The 26,125-nt window shown below is 42.0% G+C and overlaps 1 protein-coding gene across 2 annotated transcripts in view; it reads right to left on the bottom strand.

The window, feature by feature from the left end:
* Window positions 1-326: 326 nt before the first annotated feature.
* The window catches only part of bnc2 (basonuclin zinc finger protein 2), a 165,624-nt gene continuing 139,825 nt past the window's right edge, over window positions 327-26,125 (bottom strand). For both annotated transcript variants that reach the window (XM_083928265.1, XM_083928266.1), the window contains exons 5-6: window positions 12,838-15,227; window positions 327-5,983 (exon numbers count right to left, since the gene is read on the bottom strand). In XM_083928265.1, the coding sequence (XP_083784391.1) occupies window positions 5,158-5,983; window positions 12,838-15,227 (3,216 nt within the window). In that variant the 3' untranslated portion in view covers window positions 327-5,157. The remainder of the gene's footprint in view (window positions 5,984-12,837; window positions 15,228-26,125) is intronic.

The following is a 26,125-nucleotide window of genomic DNA, read 5'->3' as shown; positions in this document are numbered from 1 at the left end:
AACTCTATTAATCTAATCGTCCACTAATTGGTCAAGATAGCCTTTTCCCTAGTGATTTCTATCATAGGGTAATTAAGAGCCCAGTAAAACCTGCTGAAATCACAGTGTCTTGTTAAAATGGCTTGATTGACACATTTTTATGGTGCTCTGCGATTTTTTCCTACATTATAGCGAAGGGTGTCTTTTCAGGCTACTTAACTTTATTACAGTTAAAAATAACAGAATGTGAATAAAATTACGATGACAAAATGCCAGTGACTGATAAATCTTTAATATAAAAATTGTACAAGAATTCTGATACAAATTACAAGAGGTATTTGGACAAAATATGAATAAAATTCCATTTACATCCCAAAACCCTTATGCATTTTATGCAAAAACCATAGACAGTTATGATACAGAAACAAATACAAGAGAGGCAAAAAAAAGAAAGAAAAGAAAGAAACAAGAGTCTTTAAAAAAGAGGACATTTTTTTCCTCCTGTCTACAAATGGAAAACACCTGTTCAGGTAACATACAGTATTTATGAGGCTTCCAAATCACCATTTTGACACCAAAGTGAGGCAAGCTCCTCTGCTCTGTTCGTTCTTTGCAGTGCGACGATGTAGCCATGCAACGCTGTTGAGTGCCAGTGCCACAACACAGGCTTTTTAAGACACAAATGCATCTGATACACAAAAACACAAGTGAAAACAAAAATCTTAATTCACCAGGTCTTCAAGCTTATTTATACTTTAAGACTGTAAAATGTAATTGGCACAATGGCAAACATTATATGAATTCGTTCTCGACATTTCACAGGTTCCAGTTCAAATTAATGAGGGTATTTTATTTTTGCACATGAGACTGAAGCATCGATACAACTATGCGTGTATTCATCTTCTATCTGCATATTTTTTATGATGTCCCATAACTTTGTTCCATGAGCTACATTAACTGGACAGTTTGCATGCAGTGTCACCCTCATCCTCCCCTATTGTACTCACTCACTGTGACGTGAACAAAACAGACAGTGATTAACAGGTCAGCCACCTCAGCCGTGTGCCATCCACTTCTCCCTCTGTGTGCTATGTAGAATTACAGAATAATTTATGGCTGATGCTACTCTAATCAAATATTAAAGATTCACTTCAGTGGTCTCGGCCAATGAGGCGCTCTAAGTGACGTTTTCCTGCCGATACCCAGCTTCATCACTAGGTAGTAGAATGCACCTGGGCCCATGTGGTTGGATATGTAAGAAAGACAAAGATTGGATTCGGTGCTTTCTCAGAGGAGCGGGGGAAATTGGTGGTCATTTCTCAGAGGAGAGGAGAGTATAAGGGAGATTGGTGTCTCGATCGCTCTCCAGCAGGCAGAAGAAGCTGGCGATGACTCCTGGGGAGTCCTGGCCCTGCTGCTCTCTTGCTCTTTCCTTTCCCTGTGTTCCTCTCTTTCTCCCCTGCCTTGTTAAGTGACTGCCGCAAGGCTCCAGTAAGACCGCTTTCTAAGCCCAATCCCTTTCCACCATCTCTCCGTTTTTTTCTTTCTTACCGTCTGTCTCCCTGGCTATGCTGGACAGTCGTTTGCATGTTTTCTCAGCTCTGTTTCCAGTTTCTTGCAGCTCTGAGCTCTGCTGGCATGACCAGCACCATGCGGGACTTTGAAGGAGCCCGTAGGAGGTGTGAGAAGGGTGTTGTAAGAGAATTTCTTTTATGGTAGTTTTCTGCCTGGCACACACAGAAGTACACAGATAGAGGTTATGCACTACAGCTGCTGCTTGAGAAATGGACAGCAAAGAAAATGATACAAAGAGTATGGTAGAGTCTGAAAAAAACAGTCTGAAAACTTCTTTATCTCGGATCAAGAAGGGCATATTAACTGAGGTTACTTGGGCAAAGCACATATGTTTGTTACATACAGCTCTCTTATTTCTAGAAAGTTTAAATCATTATGTGATCTTTAATAGATTTCCTAAATTAAACAGTGTCTTCTTTAGGTAAAATGTCTCAAATTATTAGCTGCTGGATAATTCAAGTGAAATAATAATAATAATAAGAGCTTTGGACTTTCCATGCCTGACTCAGTGCTAGCTCACACTATTCTCCCTAATGGAATATTAGGTTCCTATGTAGTGGCAGCAGCTATAATGATAATGCTAGATGGAGAGGTTCATTTCCTGTGGTGAGAATATGCTCTATATTTCTTGCCCCTGTCTCCTCCATCAGTAGAGGTTAACAAGTCATCTAGTTCTTGTCATCTTTCTGTCCTGTAAGTAGGAAGCACATCTGAGTGTGCGCCATTTTCCTCTGTGTGTGTGTTTGTGTAGTTGTGTGTTAGAGAGACAGCTGTCAGCAGGGTTCCTGCAGTAGCACTTTTTTATTTCTGCCAGAGCGAGGGCTGGGGGGATTGAATGAGTGAATGAGGCAGCAAGCGCCTCCATGAAACCCACTCCTGGGAGAAGGCAGGGGTTCCTGTACTCAATTTTCCCTTCACTTGGGATAAACAGGCAATTACCCATCCCTTTCTCCTATGCCATGGCCGTCCAGTGAACTTAAGCATACACTATTAGTGTGTGTCCCTGTAGGACCTGCGCTGTGGGGTGTGGAGGTGGTAAGTGAGTGGCGGGCTGAAGAAATGGGTAAGGCGGTTGTTAAATGACTGCGCTCTGACAGACAAAGAGTGAAACAGAATGAGAGAGAGGAATTTCATTTAATTATCAGTGACCCTGAATAAGAATAAGCACACATAGAAAATGAATAGATTAAATGAATTTGTCTAAATTGAATGGGTCAAATTGAATTGTTCGGAGCACACACTCTCTTCCCTTCTTTTTCTCTTTCTGTCAGTGTCACAGTCTCGTCAGCAGCCTTGGAATCTGACAGTGTAACGAAGTGACACATGAGTTATTAGACAGAAGAAGCTGGAATGGCAGGGACGCCTCCAGGTAACGGAGAAGCAGCACATTTTTAATGATCGTTGCTGTCATCCTTTCCTCCCTAGTCAGCCTTCCACCTCCGCAACCTTTCCATCAGCTTCAGCTCGCTGTCTCGCTCTCTTTATCTCTGAGAAGAGGGGACTGAAAACTGCATGTCATATACTGTAGGTGGAGTCTAAAAAAAAAAGACATGAAGTATTTCACTAGAATTGGTCATGTCTGTATTACAAAATGGCTTTAGTATGAAATAAATGAAAACTCAACACTGTTATGGATGTAAGGTGTTTTGAAAACTGTACAGCACACTACATAACACTGCATATTTTTCTTTTCCCCTCTGTATGTAGCACCAGTCAAGTAAGAGAAGATCTCCTTGTATAGTAACACATGGCATTGCTAATACATTGATAAACAAGTTAAACTGAGGAACAATCTGTATTTTTTGTCTTTTTACAAAAAATATTCTTATACTGGACAAAAACATCTCCATGAAGATACATCACCCACCAATAAATACCCCTTCCCTTGGCTACTTTGCCCAGTTACTGGAAATAGTTGTACCGTAACACAGTCATGGACATGTTTAAAAAGGCTGCAAACAACAGCCAGGAAAATGGCAACATTTTTCATAGAGTACATTTGTAGCCGACACTCAGCAAATGAAAACCAATACCGAAAATATCACAGCAAAAGATTTAAGACTCAAGTGCATCATATTAATCCAATGGGCATGATTTAAGTACACACTGTCACACTGAAAGAGCTCTTCTTAAGCAAACACTTTTGTTTTGGTCACAGTTGAATGACTATTTTCATCTTTTTTCTCTCTTTTTTTAAAAAAATCTATGGGACAGTTATATTTCATTAAGATGCCTTGTGTGAGAATAAACATGAGTTCTTGATAACTTTGTTTGACAAAGTCACAATAATGTCATGTTTTACACCGTGTACCCCACTAAACCTCTGAAGTAATTATCACGATTATAGCTGGCAACCTTCCACAAATTAAACAAAAAGAATAGGAGGGACTTTACCAATATTTAACTCCTTTGTGTTTGTGACACAGCAGTTCATATTCAGTCACACTTGGATTTGTTTTGATGCAGGACACTCTGGAGAAACTTTCTGAATATTTTGTTGAGCAGTGGGGGAAGATCTCAGGTTTTGTATGTGGAGCATGATGTTTTCTGTTGCGGAACTGTGTTTGAAGCTGAGCACGTGCAAAAAGAAACTGGCACAAGTATGTTGAAGGTAATATCATTTACCTTGGCACTGTAGCCATCAATGACCCCGAACTACACCTAAACTCACCATTGCAAAAGTCCTCATTATAATAATATTACACATCCCCTTGTATAGATGCAAAGTGCAAAAACTGAACTGGTATACTAAAGCTCATAAACATAACAGACAAAAAAAAAGTAAACAAAAAAACAAACAATAGAAATACAGAGAATGATATCAGTGTAGGAGCCTAAAAAAGCATGCCGGCAACCTCTGAATATCTAACGAGTAGATAAAAACAAGTCACATGATATTCTTTTTTTCCTTGGACTCAGTTTAAAACGTGTCTTTGAAGCTAACATAAATGAGTCAAGCTAGTAAGATGCTACCTCTTTCTTGCCTATAGCTGGAAGTATTGTACTGGACTGAAACATAAAACCATAACGAGAGAGAAAAAAGAAGCAAACAACCATCAACACAACTCTTTTACACCAAAAGCCTCTTGGGACATTATTTACAAATGAAGCTGTCATGCTTTTTGTAAGGGGTTCATTTAAAAGCTATCATTACACAAATACAACAAGAAGATTTTCTTTTTTCTCAATACTATCATTTCTGCAGGCAAAGTCACAAATAAGAGTTTGAATAGATTCTTTGGAGACGGACATAAAAACAAAGCGGGGATAAGTCTTAAAGGAAAGATGGAGGGGCTTATGAAAAAAACAGCTGGAGTTTTGTTATAAAGCAAACTCCATGCACAAGAGCGTCATCCTGTTCTTCCAAAGAAGGAGAAGTCAAAGGTCACGATAATAAACTGTATTTAGAGCCGATGATTTTTATAGAGGGACATAGAAATGTCTTGCAATGACTTACAGAGGATGGGCAGGAGGCATACAGGCATTTAGCTTGTATTTGATGGCCCTGGGCTGGGATTAAAAGCTAATTTGAGGAGGAATAAGGATGAGGAATGAAGGGAGGAGCGGGCCGACTGACAGCAGGGTCGAGTAGCAAGTCATTATTTAGTCTATTATTGTAGAGAAGGGCATGTTTTTATGGAGGTTGGGGTTCTGAGAGTGTCGGTTACGGCTGCGCACAGAGCTGAACACCATGTTGCAACCGGGGATTTTGCACTTGTGCATCTCACGCAGGTGCACAGTCTTGTAGTGCACACGCAGGGTTCCTTTGTTGCTGTACATTTTATGGCAGATGTTGCAAAGGATCCCACTGCTGCCTCCGTTACTGCCCCCGGGGGATGAGAAGAGGAATGGTGAGGAGGAAGGTTCCAACCCTTCACCATGTCCTTCGCATCTTAGTTCTCCAGTCTCATCCCGATGCCTTCCTTCAGCCCGCCCTTCTACATGCTGGGAGCAGTCCTCCCCCTCGCTGTTGCCCTCCTCCTCATCCTCTTCTCCCTCCTCCTCCTCCTCCAGGTCATCCAATAGGATGCCTTCATCGCTGCCCTCATCTGACTCATGTGAGGAGTGGACACTGCTGCCGGACTGAAGACTGGATGTGGTGCTCAGGTCCAACACCATGTAGTCGTCGGGCTGGCCCCGGGAGAAGCCGTTGGTATGATGGTTTTTAAGGTTATGGTTGAGAGGGTGGTGGGGATACTCACTGCTCATGGGGGAACGGGCATTGTGGTTTAGGCCAGTGGGCCGGAGGCTGCCGCCCCCGATGCCCATCCCAGCATATCGGTCCAAGCCCATATGGTGCCCGCCGTAGATCTTGGCCAGTAACTCAGCTCGCAGGTCTTTGGGCAGTGGCGGGAGTTGGGGGTCCAGGACAATGTCGTCCAGCTCTTTGGTCAGCAGTTTGCGGTGCAGGTTGATGTTGGAGCTGTGCCTGTGGGGAAACAGTCATAGTTGTAAATCAGAAAGCTGCCAGTGTAATGAGGAATGAAGATTACTTCTCAAAATTAAGAAAGCTGCAGTGTTGAAACATATGTATATAGGTATCATTTATTTTTCATATTGTCACCTTCTCTTACTTCTGTGAAATGGTACCAGGCTACAAACATTCAATACTGAAGAACCACTACACATATTAATTGTAACTATCAGTCAAGGCACCAGACAATTGCACAGAAACAGATATTCCTCCTTTGCTCTCCTCAGAAAAGTGCTCTTAGATCGCTCAGAGAGAGAGAGAGAGAGAGAGAGCATCCTGCTAGTGTTTACCGCTGTCAGCATGTCTGCACTGCACAGCCCTCAAATCCAATAGACTCTGACTCAATTAAATACTCCACCATATTGAATGGGAGTTTATCAATTGATTCGAGCTGTGGTAATGTGATAATCGAGGGGAACTGGATAGCATATTAGCACTAGGCCCTGACAGCATTATCACATGCATTCCCTATTGGAGGTGGCTTAATCGAGCACCTCAATGAACATGTCTTTATGTAGCCCTGGATTTAATTAAGATGGGCATTTTTTTCCAAACACAAGGTGAACTGTATTGCACAGTGTGCTACAGCTGATGAAAGAAACTAAGTAACAAGTGCCATGCTTAAGCCAAGATATGATTAGTGAAGATTTTAGTTGGAATACAAGGCCATGCTACAGGATGCAAGGTGAAATGGGCTTGAATCTAATTCAATGTCATTTTGCTCTAATTTCACAGTTGCCAAGTCGGACTAAGAAAAGGCGACCCACTGCACACACTTCAAAATAAAACTGCATAACACAGAAAGGAAACTTAAGCAACTAATGACCGACGTCAAGTATGACATACACAAGGCCCATTCCTCTCTTATCAGGTCAGCACTTACATCAAATAAGAAAAAATATGCAAACACTCAGTGCCTTTTAATGTGTGGGGTTTCCATGCAGGGAGGGCACATGTGTAAAACAAAACAAAAAATGTCAAAGAAAAGAAAACGGTCATCCTTAGCAGGACGGGCAAAAATGGAGTCACAATGGATAGTAGAGCTTACCAGCAGTGGCAGGGTTGATGCAGTCAAAAAGGGTCCCTTTCCTTTAATTATTTACTTCCCTATCCGACATTGTCCTGCAAGAGGTAGAAATACATTCAATTGAGGGACCCTTTTCTGTAAACCAGGCAACCAGGAGCCCGTCCACTCAAGCATCGTCAGCATTGAGGAGAGAGCGTGGCAAATCGATTGGCCGTGGCTGTCATTGTGTGTGTGTGTGTGTGTGTGTGTGTGTGTGTGTGTGTGTGTGTGTGTGTGTGTGTGTGTGTGTGTGTCTGTGTGTGTCTGTGTGTGTGTGAAAAAATGAAAATATACTACTTCCATATAGCAGGACTTCGATCAAAAAGACTATATAAATCCTTTGTTCTTTTTTTGCCTTTGATAGTACAGTTGCACCCATATGGTGTTAGCTTATGGCTAAAATATGGGAGTCATGATTCAATATCTGTGGCGCTGTAACCCTGTCTAGTCAAACATGTGTGGACACTTTGCTTTGAAATCAGAGTGTTTAAAAAAGTCTAGAATATGCCGTCATCAGTAGATAAGGAAATTATTTCACAATTTCTGCAGGGATACCAAAACAGGCTTTGACATGGAGAGAGGCCACAGATTTGCTCAGGTAAGCCTGAAGCTCAGGATGCTGTTTATGATGCTCAGGTAGGCAGGTCCTTTGCAACATGTCCCCAACTCTATAACAACACCTTCTCACTGCTAATAAGCTCTAAATTAACCATGGCTATCTCAGTTTTAGTTTATTAAAAGTCAAACATGCTAAATATCATGCAGTAAGTAGTCTGCGCTATAGCTACAGTAGCCATTTCAAATACTCAGAAATGCACACCACATTGTTAGAATATTGCAACAATATCTAATTGAGAAATATTTACATTAACCACAGTCTTTGTACAGATATATGAACATAAAATAAATGGAAGGAAAAGTCACTGCATGAAAATTACAACCATTTGGGGATTATTTAATCCCAAGAGATAAAGAGGAGACAAAGAGGCCAGTTTATGATAATTTGCATTATCATTATTATTTGTCGTTTATTGTGTTGGTAATGCTTCTTTACCCTAAATAATCTAAATAAATCAGCTGAACCCACATGCAGTGGGCGTAATGCACTTATTCCTTCATTTATCAGATTTAGACTTTATGCCCGATTTCTCATTCCCCTCCACCTCCACCTCCATCACTCCACTTCAGTACGCTCTGTCTTTCCTCCCCCAAACAAAAATCCTTTGTACCCCCCTTCCTCCATCTCCACCTCCCTGTTGGCCAGTAATGTGGCTGGCAAACCAATTTGACAGTCTCATCTTTGCCCAAAAGATGGGGGAGGCCTCTAGAGAGCCCATTTTTGACTGTGCATAGGAGGTAGAGCGAAAGTGTGCCTGTCCCAACCAGCGTTAATCATCTTTATATTCATCTGATGGCCCTTGCCATTGTTTTTGTGCCAGTGTGTGTTGTCTAAATGACTCATAATGTGTAAATGAGATGGAAGGCTGAGTGGTGTTAAACTGACAAGAGTGGTTCTTTGTATTTTCTGTCATTTGGGGTGTGTTATGAGGTTTAGGATTAAGTGGGAAGACAAGAGTTTTAGTAACATTAATCACTCTGTCAGTGGCTTGTCTATATTATAATATATTCAGTCTGTTCAGCAACATACAGTAGGCTACAGACACTTTGAGGATCCTCAAATAAATCAGTGTATAGACATTAAATATGCACTATATACATCACAAGAAACATTCATTTGATTGATGACAGCGTGCTTGCATGTGCATCTATATGTTATTAATTTAAGAATAAAATAATTCCTCTTATTCACTTCAAAATACATCACAAGGAAAATGTTCCACTGTATCGCACTGTTTTTTTTTAAGAAAGGCCGATATTTTGATCTGGGGTGAGTGGCTTTTGCTAACATATTCTCTCTATGAGCAGCGTGCCCTTTGTTTATAAGAGACAAACAGAGAGCTAATTGTGAAGCAGCGGAGCCAGGCCCGCATGCTGTGAGGGGACCGAGGGAGACGGAGAGAGGAAGGAGAGGGGAGGAAAGAGACTCTCCAACATAATTAACCTTCACTCTCTCCGTTTGCAGTGGCCCATGCAGGGACCACGGGCTGCGTGCTGCCGCACCATGGGAATGTGGTAGAGGGAGGACACCTACTTGCTGTAGCGACATAGGAGCAAGTTAAAATGTTGGTGTGAAGGTTAAAAAAGAGAAGCAAAATAGGCTGATAAAAATAAGATACGTAAGGCAAGTCTTGTCAGAGGTTTAAAAAAAATATGATTAATGAAGCCAATAATGGTGATGATTACTGGTACGCCTGTCTTTCCAGCAGTTAATCATGCAGCTTCTTCAGCGCTTGTGCCGACACTGCTAGCTCCCCACAATAAATATGCAATCATTTACCTCCGTGCAGCAGGCGGCCAGGAGGCTGGGTGAAAACACCCCACTGTAAAACCACACTTCACACACTCTTATGTTGGTCTCTGTTTTACACTCAAAAAACACACACATTACATGCTTGCTCAAGGGCACATGAAATTATCTTTTCCTGCATTCCTGAGTGTGTGCATGTGCAGTATTTATGTGCACTAATGTTTGTGTATATGTGTGAAAGCCTACCATCTTGTAAATAGGGCAGGGATCCAAAGTGAACAAACACTGGTGGTACTTTTTCCATGGCAGCACATTTACAGTGTGTCCTACTCTGACAATGTCATTGGCTCTTGGTTGTTTTTCTCGGTAGATCAAATGACCTCTCCTCTTTTTTCTTCTTTACTTTGATACAGGAGCTTTTGATGCTGGTGTCTGATGCTGTGTTTACGTTCCTTTGGCTTTTCACTCAGTCAATGGAGGAATCAGATACGGAGAGGTACTTGAACTTCCTTGTTGCTGGATGTCAACATACATTTATTATTATTCAGCTTCAAAAAAACAAATAACCACTAGTTTACCTTCCTCTTATTCAAAGTCAATATGGATATTATTCTAATGGTTCTTTTTTTTTTTTTTAAAGTAAGTGTTCAGTTCCTTTATGTCTGAGGTGAACCACCAAACAGAGCTGCTTATTAATCATGCTGGCAAAAAAATCCAATTAGGAGAAAGAATGAAGTTTGACTTATCTAATTTACTAGTAATAAACATTCTAAGCATTATTTTGCGCAAATATCTGTGTTCATGCAGTTTAATCTTATCAGAACATGTGCTTTTATGAAAACAACTAAATTATATTCCCATTTAATTACCAACATTGCACTCAAACATACATTATGTCATTAGAGGATTATCCAGGGACAGATTTGATGAGAGACTGATTTGTGTATTGACTCATCTAATTTTTTCGCTGTTTGAACCAGCAGAAAAATAATATGTCCCATATGCTAATGGAAATGTATCCTCTACAGAAAAAGTATGGAAATAATAGCGTGCTTAGGTCTCAACCACCCAGAGATATACTGTACACCCTTTGGCTCAAAGACGCTTTATGGTCACAGCAGCATTGTGATACAAAGTAGTCGCTGTCAGCCATATGTTCTGCAGCTTTATGTGTTTGAATGGCATTTACATGCTGGTGTTTCATCATGGAGTCACACACGCACATCCAGGTTGACACAGGAAGAGACAAACATAGTTCATGTTGAGGTGTTGCCTTTTCTCTGTGCAATATGGTCTAATCTTTGAACCCTCTCTGTCTGTCTAAAGTACTCCACTCACCCTTGGCTTTGATAACAAATGCCTGGCTGCATATTTTTGAAAATGCACCTCCTCCACACCATCCCTTTCCCCTCTTCTTTTTATTTATTTATTTTATTTTTGTTGTTGTCACATAATTTAATTTAGTGACATTTTCCATGAGCTGTCATTGGGTCATGACAGTAGATTCCAGTATGAAGGGACTAAAAATACATGACCGAAAAAAAGCACGGCGGATGTGGGAATTTCTGTGTGTGTGTGTGTGTGTGTGTGTGTGTGTGTGTGTGTGTGTGTGTGTGTGTGTGTGTGTGTGTGTGTGTGTGTGTGTGTGTGTGTGTGTGTGTGTGTGTGTGTGTGTGTGTGTGTGTGTGTGTGTGTGTGTGTGTGTGTGTCTGTGTGTGTGTGTGTGTGTGTGTGTGTGTGTGTGTGTGTGTGTGTGTGTCTGTGTGTGTGTGTGTGTGTCTGTGTGCATGCCCATGTTTCACAGCAGGTCGGTCATGCCTTAGGCATCCTCTATTCCTAAAGCCTTGTCAAAAGAGGGGAGCTAACAAACTCACTGATGGCAGTATACCACACTGAGGCAATACATGCTATAATAACACTTTCTGTCATCTTGCTGCTGTTGGCACAGCTGCGTCAGGTGAGCAGCAGGGTTTCACCTTCACTAATGCTACCTTGTCTCCTGTTCTACTCCCCCTGGTTCCCCTCCCACAGCAATTCTAATAGAGTCCCAGAATCACCTGCTCTATTTACATGCTGCTAATGAAGAAACAGTGGTAGGAACAGATGCCACTGAAACAACAAATGTAATAAAAGGCTTGGGGTGGAAAAGGAGCAGCGGGTTTGGGCGAAGGGAGGTAGAAGTGGTGGAGGAAAAGATGATGGGGGGGCAGAGCCATTGTGTGGGTGAGTCAAAACACTGAGGAAAAATATAAAGCTCCCTCTGGGAAGATTTGTTTCCCAATAGAAAGCATGCAATATGTTGCTACTTGCCCCTTACTTAAATAAAAGTATCACTTGTCACAGATGTTAGAAGATAAATCTTTTATTTTTTGGTTTTCTGTTCCTCTGAAAGAACAGAATGAGTAAGGCTGTTATGTAAAACAACTGAGTTCTATTAAAAAGAGAGTGTGAGAGGTATTTGTTACACTTGATGTTCCTGTTTGTTTTATACAGGACTGGCAAGGGAATATGATTTTCTCTGTTGCTAAATCTAAATAGGAATTCAGCTGTTATTGTGATAACTATTTAATTTTCCTGTTAACAGTTATTCTAAAGGATATTATTACTGGCTTTTTAAAAGATTGTGAAATTCCGCCAATTAAGCATGCCTGGATGCTGGACAATTTAGCACTTAAAAGTACCCCCATGATGCAAAAAACTGTTGTTTGTAATCCTTTAGGGAGCCTGCTCTTGCAGGGCACTAGTGATTTTATGCTGCTACTGTATATATATTCTGTGGAGTGAGTGTGTGGGACTGATATGTGCTAACAAGCCCAGGTGAGTATGGCTACCCTCACCTCCTTATGCGCTAATAAATGCAGTGGTTTTACAAACCGCTGTCTATGTTAATATATGCACCTTCACCTCCCTGTCACAAGGTGAGGTTGTGAGGGCAGGTAAACAACACACTGCAGCTGCAGGGTTGAAGGGTATGGCCTCGTGCTTGTTTTAATGTGTGTGTATGTGTTTCTCATCCTGACACGCTACTCTTCTGAACTCTGACTTGACATGGAGCAGATGTCCCTGAATCAATTTTTTAGTGTTAAATTAGCTAACAGATGTTAAGTGATACCTATTCAGGTAAATGTCATACATTAATGAAATGCTGCAATTAAAGCTTGTTTTATTAACATGAAATAAAAAGTCACATCTCTCACAAAAATGCTCAAATTTATTGAACTATGTTTGAACATGGCTTTTATAAAACCACTACAAAAGAAACCTAGTTTGTTCTGTGGATTTTAGATGATAAATATTTAATCAAGCATTTCCATTGAACCTACCTGCAATTACATTTAAAAAAAAAAAATGGCTTGATCAAATTTTAGCACTAACCTGTCTCGGCTCCGCCGGGAAGGGAAGGCAGCGTTGCAGCCAGCCACAGTGCACACATGCATCTCTTTGAGGTGCACATTCTTGTAGTGCAGTTTCATGCTATAGGAACTCTTGAAACTCTTCTTACACACATAACAGTTCTTGGGGTCAGGACTTGAACATGGGTCTCCCTCTGGTGATTGAGAAGAAGGGAATTTGGGTGGGCTGGCACCGTAGCCCATCGACGAGATGAAGCTCTCATGCAGAGCAGCCATGCTTGCAGCAGCAGCCGCCGCTGCCATGCCTCCATTGTAGAGGCCATATTGGCCCATGCAGAACATGTCGTAAGTAGGATCGTTGAGTTCTTCCTTGATCCTTATAGGGGGCTGATGAGGAGAGGGTGAGGAATGACCTTTGCCTTCCATTTCCTTTCTCAATTGGGCTTCCTCACTACCCTCATCATCTCGTTCCTTGTCTAGACACCTTCCACCCCTGCTGTGTTTTTGCTGTTCCTCCACATCTATCAGCTCATCACGGTAAAACATCTTGGAATCAGAGGTTTCAGATTCGTTCTCAAAGTCTCTTTCGTGGTCCTGGTCCTCAGAGGTGAAGCTGCCCATACAACGTAGCTCACCAGAGCCTTGAAGATCATTTCCACCCCTGCTGTCACTACCAGTCCCTTCCCTGCATTCGTCTTCACTCTGTCTCATCATGCCTCTGAGAGCTAGGCCTGGGCTCATCTCATCCTGGGAAGGGGATTGCTGCCCACTACCACCACTGTGGTTTCCAGTACCACTGCCACTGTTGTTGGTACTGTTGCAGTTACCATTCATTTTGATTTTGTGTAGAAGTGATGAGTGATGGTGGTGATTATGGTGGATGTCATCGTCATCATCATCTTTGTCCTCATATTCATCTGCCACATCAATCACTTCCTTCTCAATCTTCACTGGCATGCTTGATTTACGGGGCTTCTTTTTGGGCGTGGGGTCACTGCTGCCACTAGTGAGGTCATGATTGGCACTCTGTGTATGTAAGCGGTGGGACATGAGTCCTACCTCTGACATGTTAACATTATTGTGTGAAGCCACTGCTGCAGCGGCCAAGAGATGCTGTTGTTGGTCCATCAGGGTGGTACTGTTGGTGGCTGTGGGAAGGATGGGGCTGGTGGGCAGTGACACTGGGGGACTGACAAGGTCCGCAGGGGACAATAGTGTGCGGTAGAATGGGGGCACCGGCTGGACAGGCTGCACTGACTTTAGGGAGGGGAACACCAGCGGGCTTTGCATGGGTGACTGAAGCATAGGGTCTACTGGTGGAGTAGTGAAGCCGAGTGGTGGCCTTCCAGGGCTGGTGAGTGTGAAGCCACAATTCTTGGTGCTTGAGATGACAGGTGTACTAGTGGTTACACGGATGAGGTCCTTGTCACGGTTATTGCGAAGCATGGGCATGTGCAACCGTGGATTGGGATTGGCACTGTGTCGGTTGCGGCTGCGTAGTGAGCTGAAGACCATATTGCAGCCCTCAATGGTGCAACGGTGTTTGATCTTCAAGTGTACAGCATTATAATGTATCTTAAGTGTGCCTTTGTCATAAAAGGTTTTGCCACAAGAATTGCAGCACACGCGGCCCTTGCGTGAGGTGGATCCCATGCGGCGCATACGATGCATCTTGGAGGAAAAGGAAGCATGGGTGATGCTTTTAGACTGCTCGTCCTTTACAAAATGGTGGTGGGCTTGGTGGTCACTCAAACTGTTGGATTGCTGCGATTGATTTTGGGACTGTTGGCCTTGCTGCTGCTGTTGGAGCTGTGTCTGCTGTTGCTGCTGTTGTTGAGCCTGCTGGGTAGAAGGGGTTGGCGAGATGGGTGATGCCCTGTTGTTGGGCTCTGTCTTGGGTTCAATGTTGTTCATGCCTCCCAGGGCTCCATGGCTGGGGCTCTGGCCTGTGCGGAAAGGTGAAAGGGACACTTCTGACTCACTGGTGTCCACCTGTTCACCTTGGTTTGGCAAGCTGGGCTCCCGGAGCCGCAGAGCAGACTGCTCCATAGGTAGGCCATTGGGGGGCAAGCCGAGCATGGGGGCAGAGACTGGGTTAATGTATTGGAAGGGCAAGAGAAATGCTAAGCTGTTGGGGATATTCTCAAAATGATGAATACTTGATGGGCTACTGTTCTCCAGATGTGTCAGTAGCCCTGGGCTGCGGGATCTGTTGTTGCTTTCAATGAATGTCCTAATCCCGGAGTCTGTCTTGGAGGAGGGAACTGTAACTGCCTGACCTTCCTTCTCCTGAATGGCCATCAGCTCCACAATGGATTTGGTCTCACCAAAGCGCAGGAACTGCTGCAGGGTGATGATCTCCTCTTCTCGGGACATGATGGACCAGCGGTCCAGCACCTTGCCTGCAGCATCCTAGATGCCCCAGAGAAGACAAGAGAGAAGACAAAAATACAAACCATTATTGATTGTGCATAATCAGCTTGGTCAAAGGAGAAGATAGAGCAGGGGTTAGTTTGTAAGGGCGAATTGTTCTGCTCATGAAATTCAGAGGCTCCGGGAGCGACAAGTAACCAACAAAGCTTTGTCGAAAATCATTTATTTTATCGAGAAATCATCCATGCGATGAGATCATTAATCACACAGTGATGGCAGTAGATAAGAGTTTAATTGAGTCCCAAACAAACAAATCAAAAGCAGTGAGGTTGGATGATTAGCAGGTCTCTGCGACTTCCAACATTGTAGGGATGTTAATTTATGGGTCTGACAAAAACAGCTTTGTAAAATATTTGAACTCTTGCTGGGACTCCCTCTGTACACAAACTGTACCTCGGGATTTATACAATATTGTGCGAGCAAGAAAAGAATTTGCAGATTTAATAGCATAATTAATGCAAGTCACTAATCACCTCTTGGTTGGCAGACATTTTTCTCAATGTGTTCACCTCTAAAGCAGTGAAATGCTTGAGGGAGGATGGGACTGCTTCACTATGCATCAGGGAATGCTTTGGACATGCAAAGAGAAAACTAATGTTTACTTAAGATTGTGTTTGTGTATGCCTTGACAGTGGCATTGAGCCTGTGTTCCTTTAATTGGCAGGGTTGGTATTTATGATGCCTGTATGTTACTGAGATCTAATGTCTAACTTGTAAGTATTTAATAATAGTATTTAGAAATACTTTGTAAAAGACCACCATGGCAATTAGGACACTGTCAACTGATGACAAATATTCGGACAGAGAGAGTGGCTCCTAATGAAAAAGGGCAGACACATAAAATAACAATAGATAATGTGAAATAACCCTTGGCATTTCCAGTTCCTGTATTTTTGGTGGAGGCTTAGGAATGGTGAGGGGCAAGTCTTCATTATAAGAGACCAGAACTTAACCAATGGGACTTTACTTGGCTGATGTCTTTCAGAGATGTGCTATTAACGGCTGAAATATAAAAAGCTTAGACTCCTTGCAAATGTGCACATGGTCAAACATCAAGAGATGGCAGGGGATTTTGGGAAAAGAATCCTGGCAAATCCTGAGAATTTAGTTTTTGGTTGAGCTACCAAGTTTGAGCCTGTGCTTTTGTCTTTTATATGAGCCCACATATCTTCCTTATTTAAAGCACTGATGGCAGAATTCTTAACAAAATTATAATCTTACAGTAACTGCTGCCACGGGATAAGATTGTATGATATGGGTTTTTGCATGAACAAAATAGAGACAGAGAGACATAGTGTAAATACTTCACACACAGGTTCCTGGGGAACCAGGCGCAAGTGACATCAAGGGAAAAACACAAGCGATGACAATTAGTCACAGTGAAATGGTAACATTTCATATGTGCTCCTAGCTGCTGGCATCTATAAAAGATAAATGGCAACTCTGGTGAGTAAAAAGCTGTAAAAACCAACATCACAAAGCACAAAGGGCCTGTAAGGAGAAAACAGAAGATAAATGTTTAAAGAGAGGCAGCGAAAGAGAGAGAGTATGGGAGAGACACAGAGGAAGAAGAACAGAAAAACAGAGAAAATAAAAGTGTGAGTGGTTTCATATCATGCCCTCAGATATACTGGAGAAATAGGTTCTTCTGAGACGAAACATCAATAGTCACTGGGGTATTTGTTGTTAAATATACATTAAAAAACATTTTACACTTTCATTCTGTGTACGCTCTGGAGTTTTTGCCTGGAGGTATGACTTTAAATTCTAGCCTGGGCACTATTATTTCATACTGCATGGCCATCTGGGCATTAGTACTTCCAATTGATTTAATTGAAACAAAAAAAAAATGGAAGCACATTAGAAAGTGAATCTTTAAATAGTTTCACAACCAGAACATTTCTTATGAAATTGTAATTCTAAGAAGTAGAGCAGTCTTTCAGTATTTTGTAGTGACAAAAAAGATGTATTTATCTTTAAGTGTAATACATTTAAAAACACTATGGTAGCCCACAATTAGAATTCTGATTAGAAGCATGAAAAACAAAATCTATGAATACATTTTTTTTACATTTAGCATTTAAATTCAAGCCACTTTAAGACATATTAATATTGAATCCCTAATTACCTCACTTTGTTGTTTGCTGGTCTAAATGAGATTATAAGAAACACAACACAACACAAGATCCCAAAAAGGAGGTAATTTTGACTTGAGTTCTATTAATAAATGAAAGAGATTATTCTCCAGCTATAAGTGAGGTTTTAATGATATTCATTAAAAACATAACAAATCTTCGCAAGTTTATACACATTTGTTTATACAAGATCGCTTGACCAAAGTCTCCCTCCAAACCACCATGCAGTTATCCAGCCCTTCCTCAAACACTGACTGAATTGAACAGGGTTCAGACATTTATTTCATCCTCTACTAGTCCTACTCTGTGCATCCACTCCACCACTCATGAAGTCAAAGAAAAGCCAAAACACAGTGACACAGGCCAAACTGCAACCCATTAGTGTTAGGAAGGGCCAGCCAGCTGTCAGAACAGGTCAGCAGTTCTGCCATGCACTAGACCCTGTTTGTGACAAGGCTATCCAAACACTCCTTGGTTACTGGTCAATTGAGTTCTGGAGTCAACAAGCATTTTGGCCTTAGTTAGGGCTTGGAGCACCTGGAGTCAACACAAAATCAGAAAGGGTCTTGAAAAGGATGTGAGGGGACAAACTTGATTAAGGTTCCACCCATGTGGAAACAACTACTGCTTCTTATGCCAAGAAGCTTTTCCTTACATGGCTATTTTTTAAAAGCCACTGCATAAACTCATTTATAAAAAAAACTCTATTTTTTAAATATATCACTTCATAGTAGATATGTTAAATTCCAGGCAAAAATACAGATAAACCCCATTAAAATGAATAAAGAGTCAAGGATGATAATGCAATATTCATGTATTAGAATGAGTATCTAAAGTATGTGTTGACACAATTTTGCAGACAAACACCCTGTAGTCCTTACTACAGTAAGTCTCCACAGCCCTCCATTAGCCCTGTGATGCTGTGAGAGAAACAAATATGCCATTAGAAGCACTTTTACAAGTAGGCACTCATCTTCCAATTAGCTTAATGTGGCCCTCTTTCCCCTATATTTTCCAAGCGTGCCCCACCTCTTCTTGTACACTCCCTCCAGTAAAATCTCATTAATCCACCCCTCCCCCATCTCCCCCAGTGCTATGACATATTAGTCTGTCATTATGCATCTCAGAGTCCTTTAAACAATACAGCTAAACCTCTGTTTGCCAGGTTAATGACTATTAGCCAATAATTACAGCAGAGAGACGATGGAGTACCCACTTTATCTGGTGGACAGCCCGCTGCTGTTAGTTTATTTTATCTTCCTGCATCCTTGTCTCTCAGAATTAATCTGGTAACGGCTATATTTATTCATCTCTGTGCCGCTGCGATGCATTCTTAATTCATGGCTGTCTCTAATACTGTGTTGCTGGATGTTGTGTAGTGGATGTGTAGTGGGGTATCCACCTTGCAAATTGCTGACAATGAGGATGAGCAAATGATGGCCTTGTCATGGGCCAGGGCACCACTGTCAGTTAAAACAAATCAGGCAATTATGCAATTAGTAGGTTATGTGCTGGGCTGTATTAAGAGCCGGGGTGTAAAGCGTTGTTAGGTTGCATGGTGTGCATTAGGGATTAACAGCTTAACATTTATGCTTTTCACTAATCATCACCTATTGTCATACTCAGTGACTGACTGTATTTCAGAAGCAGGGCAGAAAAAGCAGAGTATTAGCTATAAATACATTGTATTGACCTGTGGTATATACAGTAGATCAAATGGAGGATCTCTGACCCTCTTTGATATTTACACTTTCATGTTAACAAATTTACAGTCTGTGTGGGATGTTGCTACACTGGTGTCACATTAACATAAGGGCAACTCGACTGATCATAAGACAGTATCATTTGCAATAAGATGGATCAGTTCTCACAATGGCAAAGTGAACCATGGGAACCACATTGATTCACCAATCACCTTTTAGTGGATGCGATCTCCACCAAACCTCGGGGGAATCCCCATTGATCCCCAGTCCTGCTTTCAGATCCAGTTCCTTAAAAAAACTGCTCTATCCTTGTGTTCGCCACTTCAAGGGAGGTTAAGCAGAAGTTCCTTGTGATCTGAGAAGGTCTTGAACCTTGGTGCTTCCTTTTCCATATTCTGTTTCTCTCTCCACCCCAACTCGAGCTGTATGAATAATGCAGAGGATCTAGTGGCGAGGGGTGCCATGGGGGATGGGTTCACGCAAAGCCCACTGCCTGGAGCCATCACATCACAGGGCAACGGCTCCCAAGACACAGACGGCTCTACCATTGGCTCCCCAGTGGCAGGTCAGAGGTCATGTGTGAACAACCGGCTCTACTTCTTCCCCTGTGATGGACCACAGGGAAATCAGTAGCTACGTCCAGATGTGGGTGGAGGACATTTGTAAGAATCATAGCGGTTGAAACTTGCACTCTGTGATCATTGTAAATTCCTCTTTTATGCTCTGAACATCAAAAGTATTTGTTGCTTTTGAATATGACCCTGTATATCCACCTTAGAGGTTTGATATTGTCTAAGGTGCAAAAACTATTCAATTGTATCTTTATAGCAAGATAAAAATCTACTGTACATAGGCTTTTGGCTGATGTACATGATACTGATATTTAGTTACAAGACAACAGTAAAAACATTCTATCATCAAAGACAGACACAGCAGTATCCCTTTGGACCAATCAGTCACAATTACAAGGACAGGCATTCTACAAAATAAGCCATCACTTAGTGAACTTTTGAAATATGCACATGAAACAACATGTGGTTTACATTAGCCTTTAAATGCAAAAAAATAACAAATAGCAGCCAAACAAATACAGTTTTATTCATCAACTCTCCCACACTGTCTCTCTGGGATATTCTCCAAAGTATGTGCAAAAAATAGCATACTGGTGTCTTATTGTATGTCAGCCGACAACCTTGATGCCTTTCTGAATGTGGTCTGGTTTTAATAAGTGTCAATTTGCAGTTACACTTTGGTGGGAAATGAGATACATCAAATAAAACAGCTCAAAATCATGTTACAGGGTATTGTATTTTACGAGTTCATCCTTTGTGCACAGGCCTGAATAAATACGTCAAATATAATCTTTTCAATTTTTAATTGTTAAGCCACTAATTTCAGCATTAGTGAAGGAAAGTCCACTCCTTTAAGATACAGCAGAAAGATACAGGTGATTCCGTCCAGACAGGAACCTCTGTACCAGCTCATATTCTTGATTAAAACTCGGATGAGTGCTCAAGTTTGATTCCCATGTTATCATTTAATTAACAGCCATGCAAAGGGTTAATATTATGCCCATTACTGCCAGAAAGGACGGGCTCTGAGTAAATGTGAAGTAGCCACAGGGCTTATTTCACCGGGCCAGACACACTGATCAACCAACAGGCTGTGAGATGCTCTGCCTTCCCCTCTCAACCTGATTTAACTCATGACTTTGGTTAAAATTTCATGACTGCATGTTAGTTGTTGCTAAGGGCACACTAATCGACTGGAGTGAGATTTATAGTGCAGTTGCAGACTCCGAGGACAGGGAGGGGGGTCTGGGGGGTTATTATAGAGGACTGAACCACAGACGGGTGAGTCACAATCTGGCACAACCCTGGTTCCAGGTGGCCTTTAGTAAACAGTTTCCGATTCTTTTCCTGCTGACTTGTCTTTTTTCATTATCTGGTTTGGAAAACAAAACCGTCATTTTAAAAAAGTCTCCTAACCTCTGATTCATCCGAAACCTTGTGACCTCCACCACCACCATCACCACCCTTTTTGTTTTAAAGCTGTCCCTCTGCATCTTTAAAAAGTGGAAAGGACAGTCCTTTGGCCAGAACCCAGCAGAGGTGCAGATGGGGCGGCACATGGAAGCCATTTCAAGCCCCGGTTTGCTGCAGAGCAAAGTTGGCTGTTCCCTGAGTTCAGAACGTCTGGATCTGGACTGATGTATTGATTCCCTGTCTCTTTTCACAAAGCATACACAATAACGTTGGCTGGCCTCACCCAATTGTGCTAAGTAACCGTAGCCGTGGTCAATGTGTAAAACTCAGCGGACCTAGCACTGAGCTAGAGGGGATGCCTCAGAGAAGACGGGTGAAGTGATAGAAGCAGCGAGGGAACGCCTGATGGTTCACATTAATTGAGGATGATTCGTGTGATCTGCTGGATCTGGATGCAGCAGCCAGGTCTGTCGTGGGCCTGGAAGACAGATGTGGGGCTGCTGTGCCTCCTCCAGGGCCAATGGAGAGCAGTGAGGCGGCTGAGAAATGGTCTGTCTGTCCAGTGTGTGTGTGTGTGTGTGTGTATGTGTTTGTGTGTGTGTGTGTATGTGTGTGTGTGTGTGTGTGTGTGTGTTTGTGCGTGTGTGGCGGGGGGGTTGACAACCTGCTTTTCTTCCCGTCTTATATCACATCTCCTTTGTCTTGATTACTATTTTGGCAGGAGGCCGGTGCAGAGAAGGTGCATTAACATATGCTCACAATTTGCTCTGTGGCCATATCGTTACATGTTTGTAGTGTGTCTTGATATATCAGTCATTTCTGTTCCTCTTTTGTGCAATATACCCCCCCTTGCCACATTATATCCTTAGGCCAATTATATGTAGCAACACACAGTCTTTGGTGAGTAACTATGTTAAAAATAAGTGGAACCTTTATCCCAACCTGATAAAAGTGTAACCATGTATTTATTGCTAAAGAAAACATTACATGCTCATAAAACCAATATGTGACGAGTTGTTTCTGACTATACTATGTATAAAGTCTTAAACAGTTGCAACCTCAATTGCAAAAATGTGTTAGATTTTTACAGATTTTTTCTCTATACTACCTGGAATGGAGCAGTGATCTTCACACAATCAAAATGATCCACACGTCACTTTCATGTCACTGTATGAAAGGAAATAGATGTGAATGGATAATGGATTGTACCTCCAAAGTCCTCCCAGATAGAGGTGTTTCGCAGACACACTGCATTAGGGGAGCCTTTTCAGTTTTCTCCTGTGCTTTTGCTATGGAGCATGCAGGAGGAAAGAGAATAAGCTAATGGACTCTTTACTTAATGTGATCAGAGCCATTATTGACATGCTGCCAGGAAGATGCAAGACCATTAACTCGAGCCTCTCTCTCTGGTACCTTCCCTCCACCCAGCTCCTTTTCCTGACATTATTTCACTACCAGCCCGACTCAAATGCAGAGGAAGGGCCACTAGGGGGTCTGGGTGCCCCAAAGGAGTCTGTGTCTGTCATGTTAACTAGGAATCTATGATACAGACCGCTTGGCGAATTGGCAACAATGTGTTGCCGGTACTCTGTAATTGTAAATCATTCATTATATGTTATGTTAGCTGTTGTCTCAGAAGTTACAGGAGGATATCAGTGACAGCACACACTTTGTTCTGATGGTGTTGTTGGCTCAGTAGCCTGCCATGCAAATTCAACATCTTAGGTTTTAAATCAACCTTAATTTCCTTTTACATGCTGTATCTTTGCCATTTTTCCTTTCTAGTTTCTTTGACTTGTCTAATAGAGCAGATGTGCCTCCTATTGATATTTTGTATTTTATCTAATTTTTTTTGTTTGTTTGTTTTGTTTTTAAATCTGAAAATAAAAAATATATATTTAAGTGCTGACATTTCTGACACCTCAGAAAGATATACAATGAAATCTATGGTACAAATAAATGCATAATCTACGTAGGTACAAAATAAAATGCATTATAAAACTTTAAAAACAACCAAGCTACCCAATGAGTTAATTTGTTTTGTCAAGTCCCTTTTAATTTCTAATTTCCAAAATTGTATCAACAAAATGTCTGCTACTGCAATTTAATGCACAAATGCACTTTGAAAACCATTTTTCAAAGTATTTTTGAAATTCAGGTTGAAAGTAGTTGTCAAAAGTATCAGTATTAGCTGTAGTTTTAAATTAAATAATGAATTAGACATTTAAATTGTGGTTATGGGCTTTAATTGTTATAAGAGCAGGCTATTCATCAAGGAAGTATGCAGTGGTATGAGTTACGAATATTGTAGTTTTATCAAAGTGAAATATGCACTGACTGGGTAAAATGGTCCCAAATCACAAACAGAGCAGTGTCCCTGTTTTTAAACTGCCTCACTGGAATTATTGCCTGGCATTTAAGTTGGCTCATCCATCTTAGAGGCGGAGGGTGCCAGTGTGGCTGCAGTGTAATTTACACTACCCCGACCTATGTGCCAGAACACATCTATCCCTGTGGCCCAGGGGCTCACATCGCCAGTGGCCCGGAGGATATACGTGTTTATGTGTGCATGCAATGTGTGTGTGTGATAGTGTATGTGTGTCTGCGATCATGTTGGTACAACAGGAAGTGGTGCTCAGGTCTCTTGGGGCATGGTTCCAGGTCCCTGGGCCTGTCTACTGTCATAATTTCCAGAATGGTGATTACTTACTCCAAAAATAAACACCATTACCATCTGGTGCTGCCTCTTTGTACTGTAACTTATACACCAAGAAAAGCTCTAGACCATCAAAACACACAGAATCGAGAACAATAACAGAAAAAAATCTGCACTGTAAAATTTGAAAAAATATTTTTTTGTATCCCCTATTCATGTTTGCGTGCGTAGGCAGACCAACAACTGAGATGAATACCTTTCATTTTGAAGCTAAGAATAAAATCTTTAAAAAAAAAAAAGACAACTCTTGATCTACAGTATATACGAGGGGGCAGATAGTGAAGAACAAAAGATTTACCAGGACGCATGGTGAGAAAGGTTGGATGATGGGGGTCATTCAAGACCGCTAAAGCCTTGCAGAGCCAACAGATGTTTGATACATCCATGGCACATCTGGTCCACAACACACTCAATCCATTTCACTCAACTTCTCCTTTTTAGATTTTCACCGTTCCTCATGGTCCATTAAACTCTGCATTCATGCTGCCCACTTAGACGTTTTTAACATAAAGACTTTTTTTGTGTCCCTTATCAAACATCTGTATTTTATCCCTTCTTTTCCAAGCAAGGAACTCATGTCATTCTTATTGTAGTGAGCCCTGGGAGGGTCATTCAGTGCTTAACAGCTTCATTGTTTCTTTTATTGTTGGAAACATAGAGGGGTGTGTCTTCGCAGGTTTCTGAATTCTGGAGTGCGACGTGACGAGAGGACTGTCAACTCCCTGTAACTCTCCATGCAACTTCCTTTAATAAATGTCAACTCTATGACCCAGCGGCAAATCCCTGCTGGGCTGGGTGGCCGTGTCAGCAGGCCGGTGGGCCGCACAATGTCTCGGCTTGGCCTCGATGACATGGGGGAAGTGGAGCGGACCGCTGTTCTGTTTGTTCAGAGAAGGGATGTAGGGCCACCTGGAGGCTCAGGTCCAGGATCACCAGACAAAAACATAACCTGTGTGTGTGTCTACCAGATGTTTGTGATTGAACGTACAGCACTACAGGCGTTTGTATAGAATTTGTCCTTGTTTTGTAAAAGAGTATGTGATAATGAAATGCTTGCTGGAATTTGAGTGCAAATTAAATGTGTTTGCGCTGTGCTAATAACACTGTAGACTTGTCCTGATTCAAGCCTGTGTGTAATGCAATCTTCCTCTGTTTGGGTCTGGCCTGGTCTGGCAGTGCTGTGCAGTGCAATGCTATTGATCCCTATAGCCTTGTGGTCTGCAGGGTTCCTGTCAGTAAACGCGATGAGCCGGAGCACCTTCCATTCCCCCTCTCTGCCCTGTGTAGCACTACAAGCTAAACAGCTCTCACAGAAACTCAATACAGGCGGACTCGGCCCTAGGCGTCAGCTAGCAGCAGTGCCCTACAATGTCCCCTGAGGCTTCCCCTAAGTCAATTTAGTGTCAGTGTAGCATCTCACCTCGTAGAGCTGTTGCCAGCCTAATATGTCGTGCTAATATGTCTCCCCATATGAATTACAAGGCTGCGAAAGGAACCCAGATGCAATAAGTATGGATTAGCTAATGTCCAGGTTCTGTCTGAGTCTTGTTGGGATGGAGGGGGATGCTAACCATAGTAATAGCCTCTTACAGGGTGTCTGGATGTGGCTTGGAGGTGAGATGGGGGCATACAGGCTTCTGGGATTTCCAAGGAGCTCTGGGAAATGATCTTCCCTCTCTGCCGTAGAAGAAAAGAGGAAGGTGAGAGAGATAGCATTGAAAGAATGATTAGCAAAGAAAGAGAGAAATGGAAAGAGTGTGATGGGCTGTTAATGATATTTTTCGGACTATTGATTATCCTGGAGGGCTAGAGATGTTTGGGTTAGAGGTCTTGGAGCCCTTGTCTGCTGTTTGTCTATGTGTTAATGTGTTAACCCATTGATTTGTATCGTTCTTGTATAGTTGCCCTGTGTGTAGGCCAAAGCGCCCGACAGAGGAAGAGTGGGATGTTAGCAGAGCTTGGAAAGAGAAGAAAACATAAAGGCAGGAGAAGAGGTGAGTGTGTGGTCAAATGGGGGCGTAATTAGGAACCTTGTTTCCACTAAACTCTATATATTGATTAGGGATAATTCACACACACCATATCTTCCCTTCAGCCATTGTGTCTAGGTGCTTTAATAATTCATGTTACATTATAACTCTTTTGCTACCCAGTAACCATTTACATGTACCTGTCTGATTTAAAACCACTATTAAGCATTCAGTTTCTCCCCCTATTTCTGGTGACTAGTATTGAAAACACATTTGACTGATGGCTAATTACTGGGAATGCTGGGAAATGTCTGAGCCTATGCCTATTCTTTATACCAGCTGCATTGCTGGTCTTTGGGCTGACTAAA

This window comes from Echiichthys vipera (assembly GCF_963691815.1).
Source record: "Echiichthys vipera genome assembly, chromosome: 2".
NCBI classification, from domain to species: Eukaryota; Metazoa; Chordata; class Actinopteri; order Perciformes; family Trachinidae; genus Echiichthys; species Echiichthys vipera.
The sequence above is the reverse complement of the archived record's forward strand: the minus strand, read 5'-3'. Positions and strand labels throughout refer to the sequence as shown.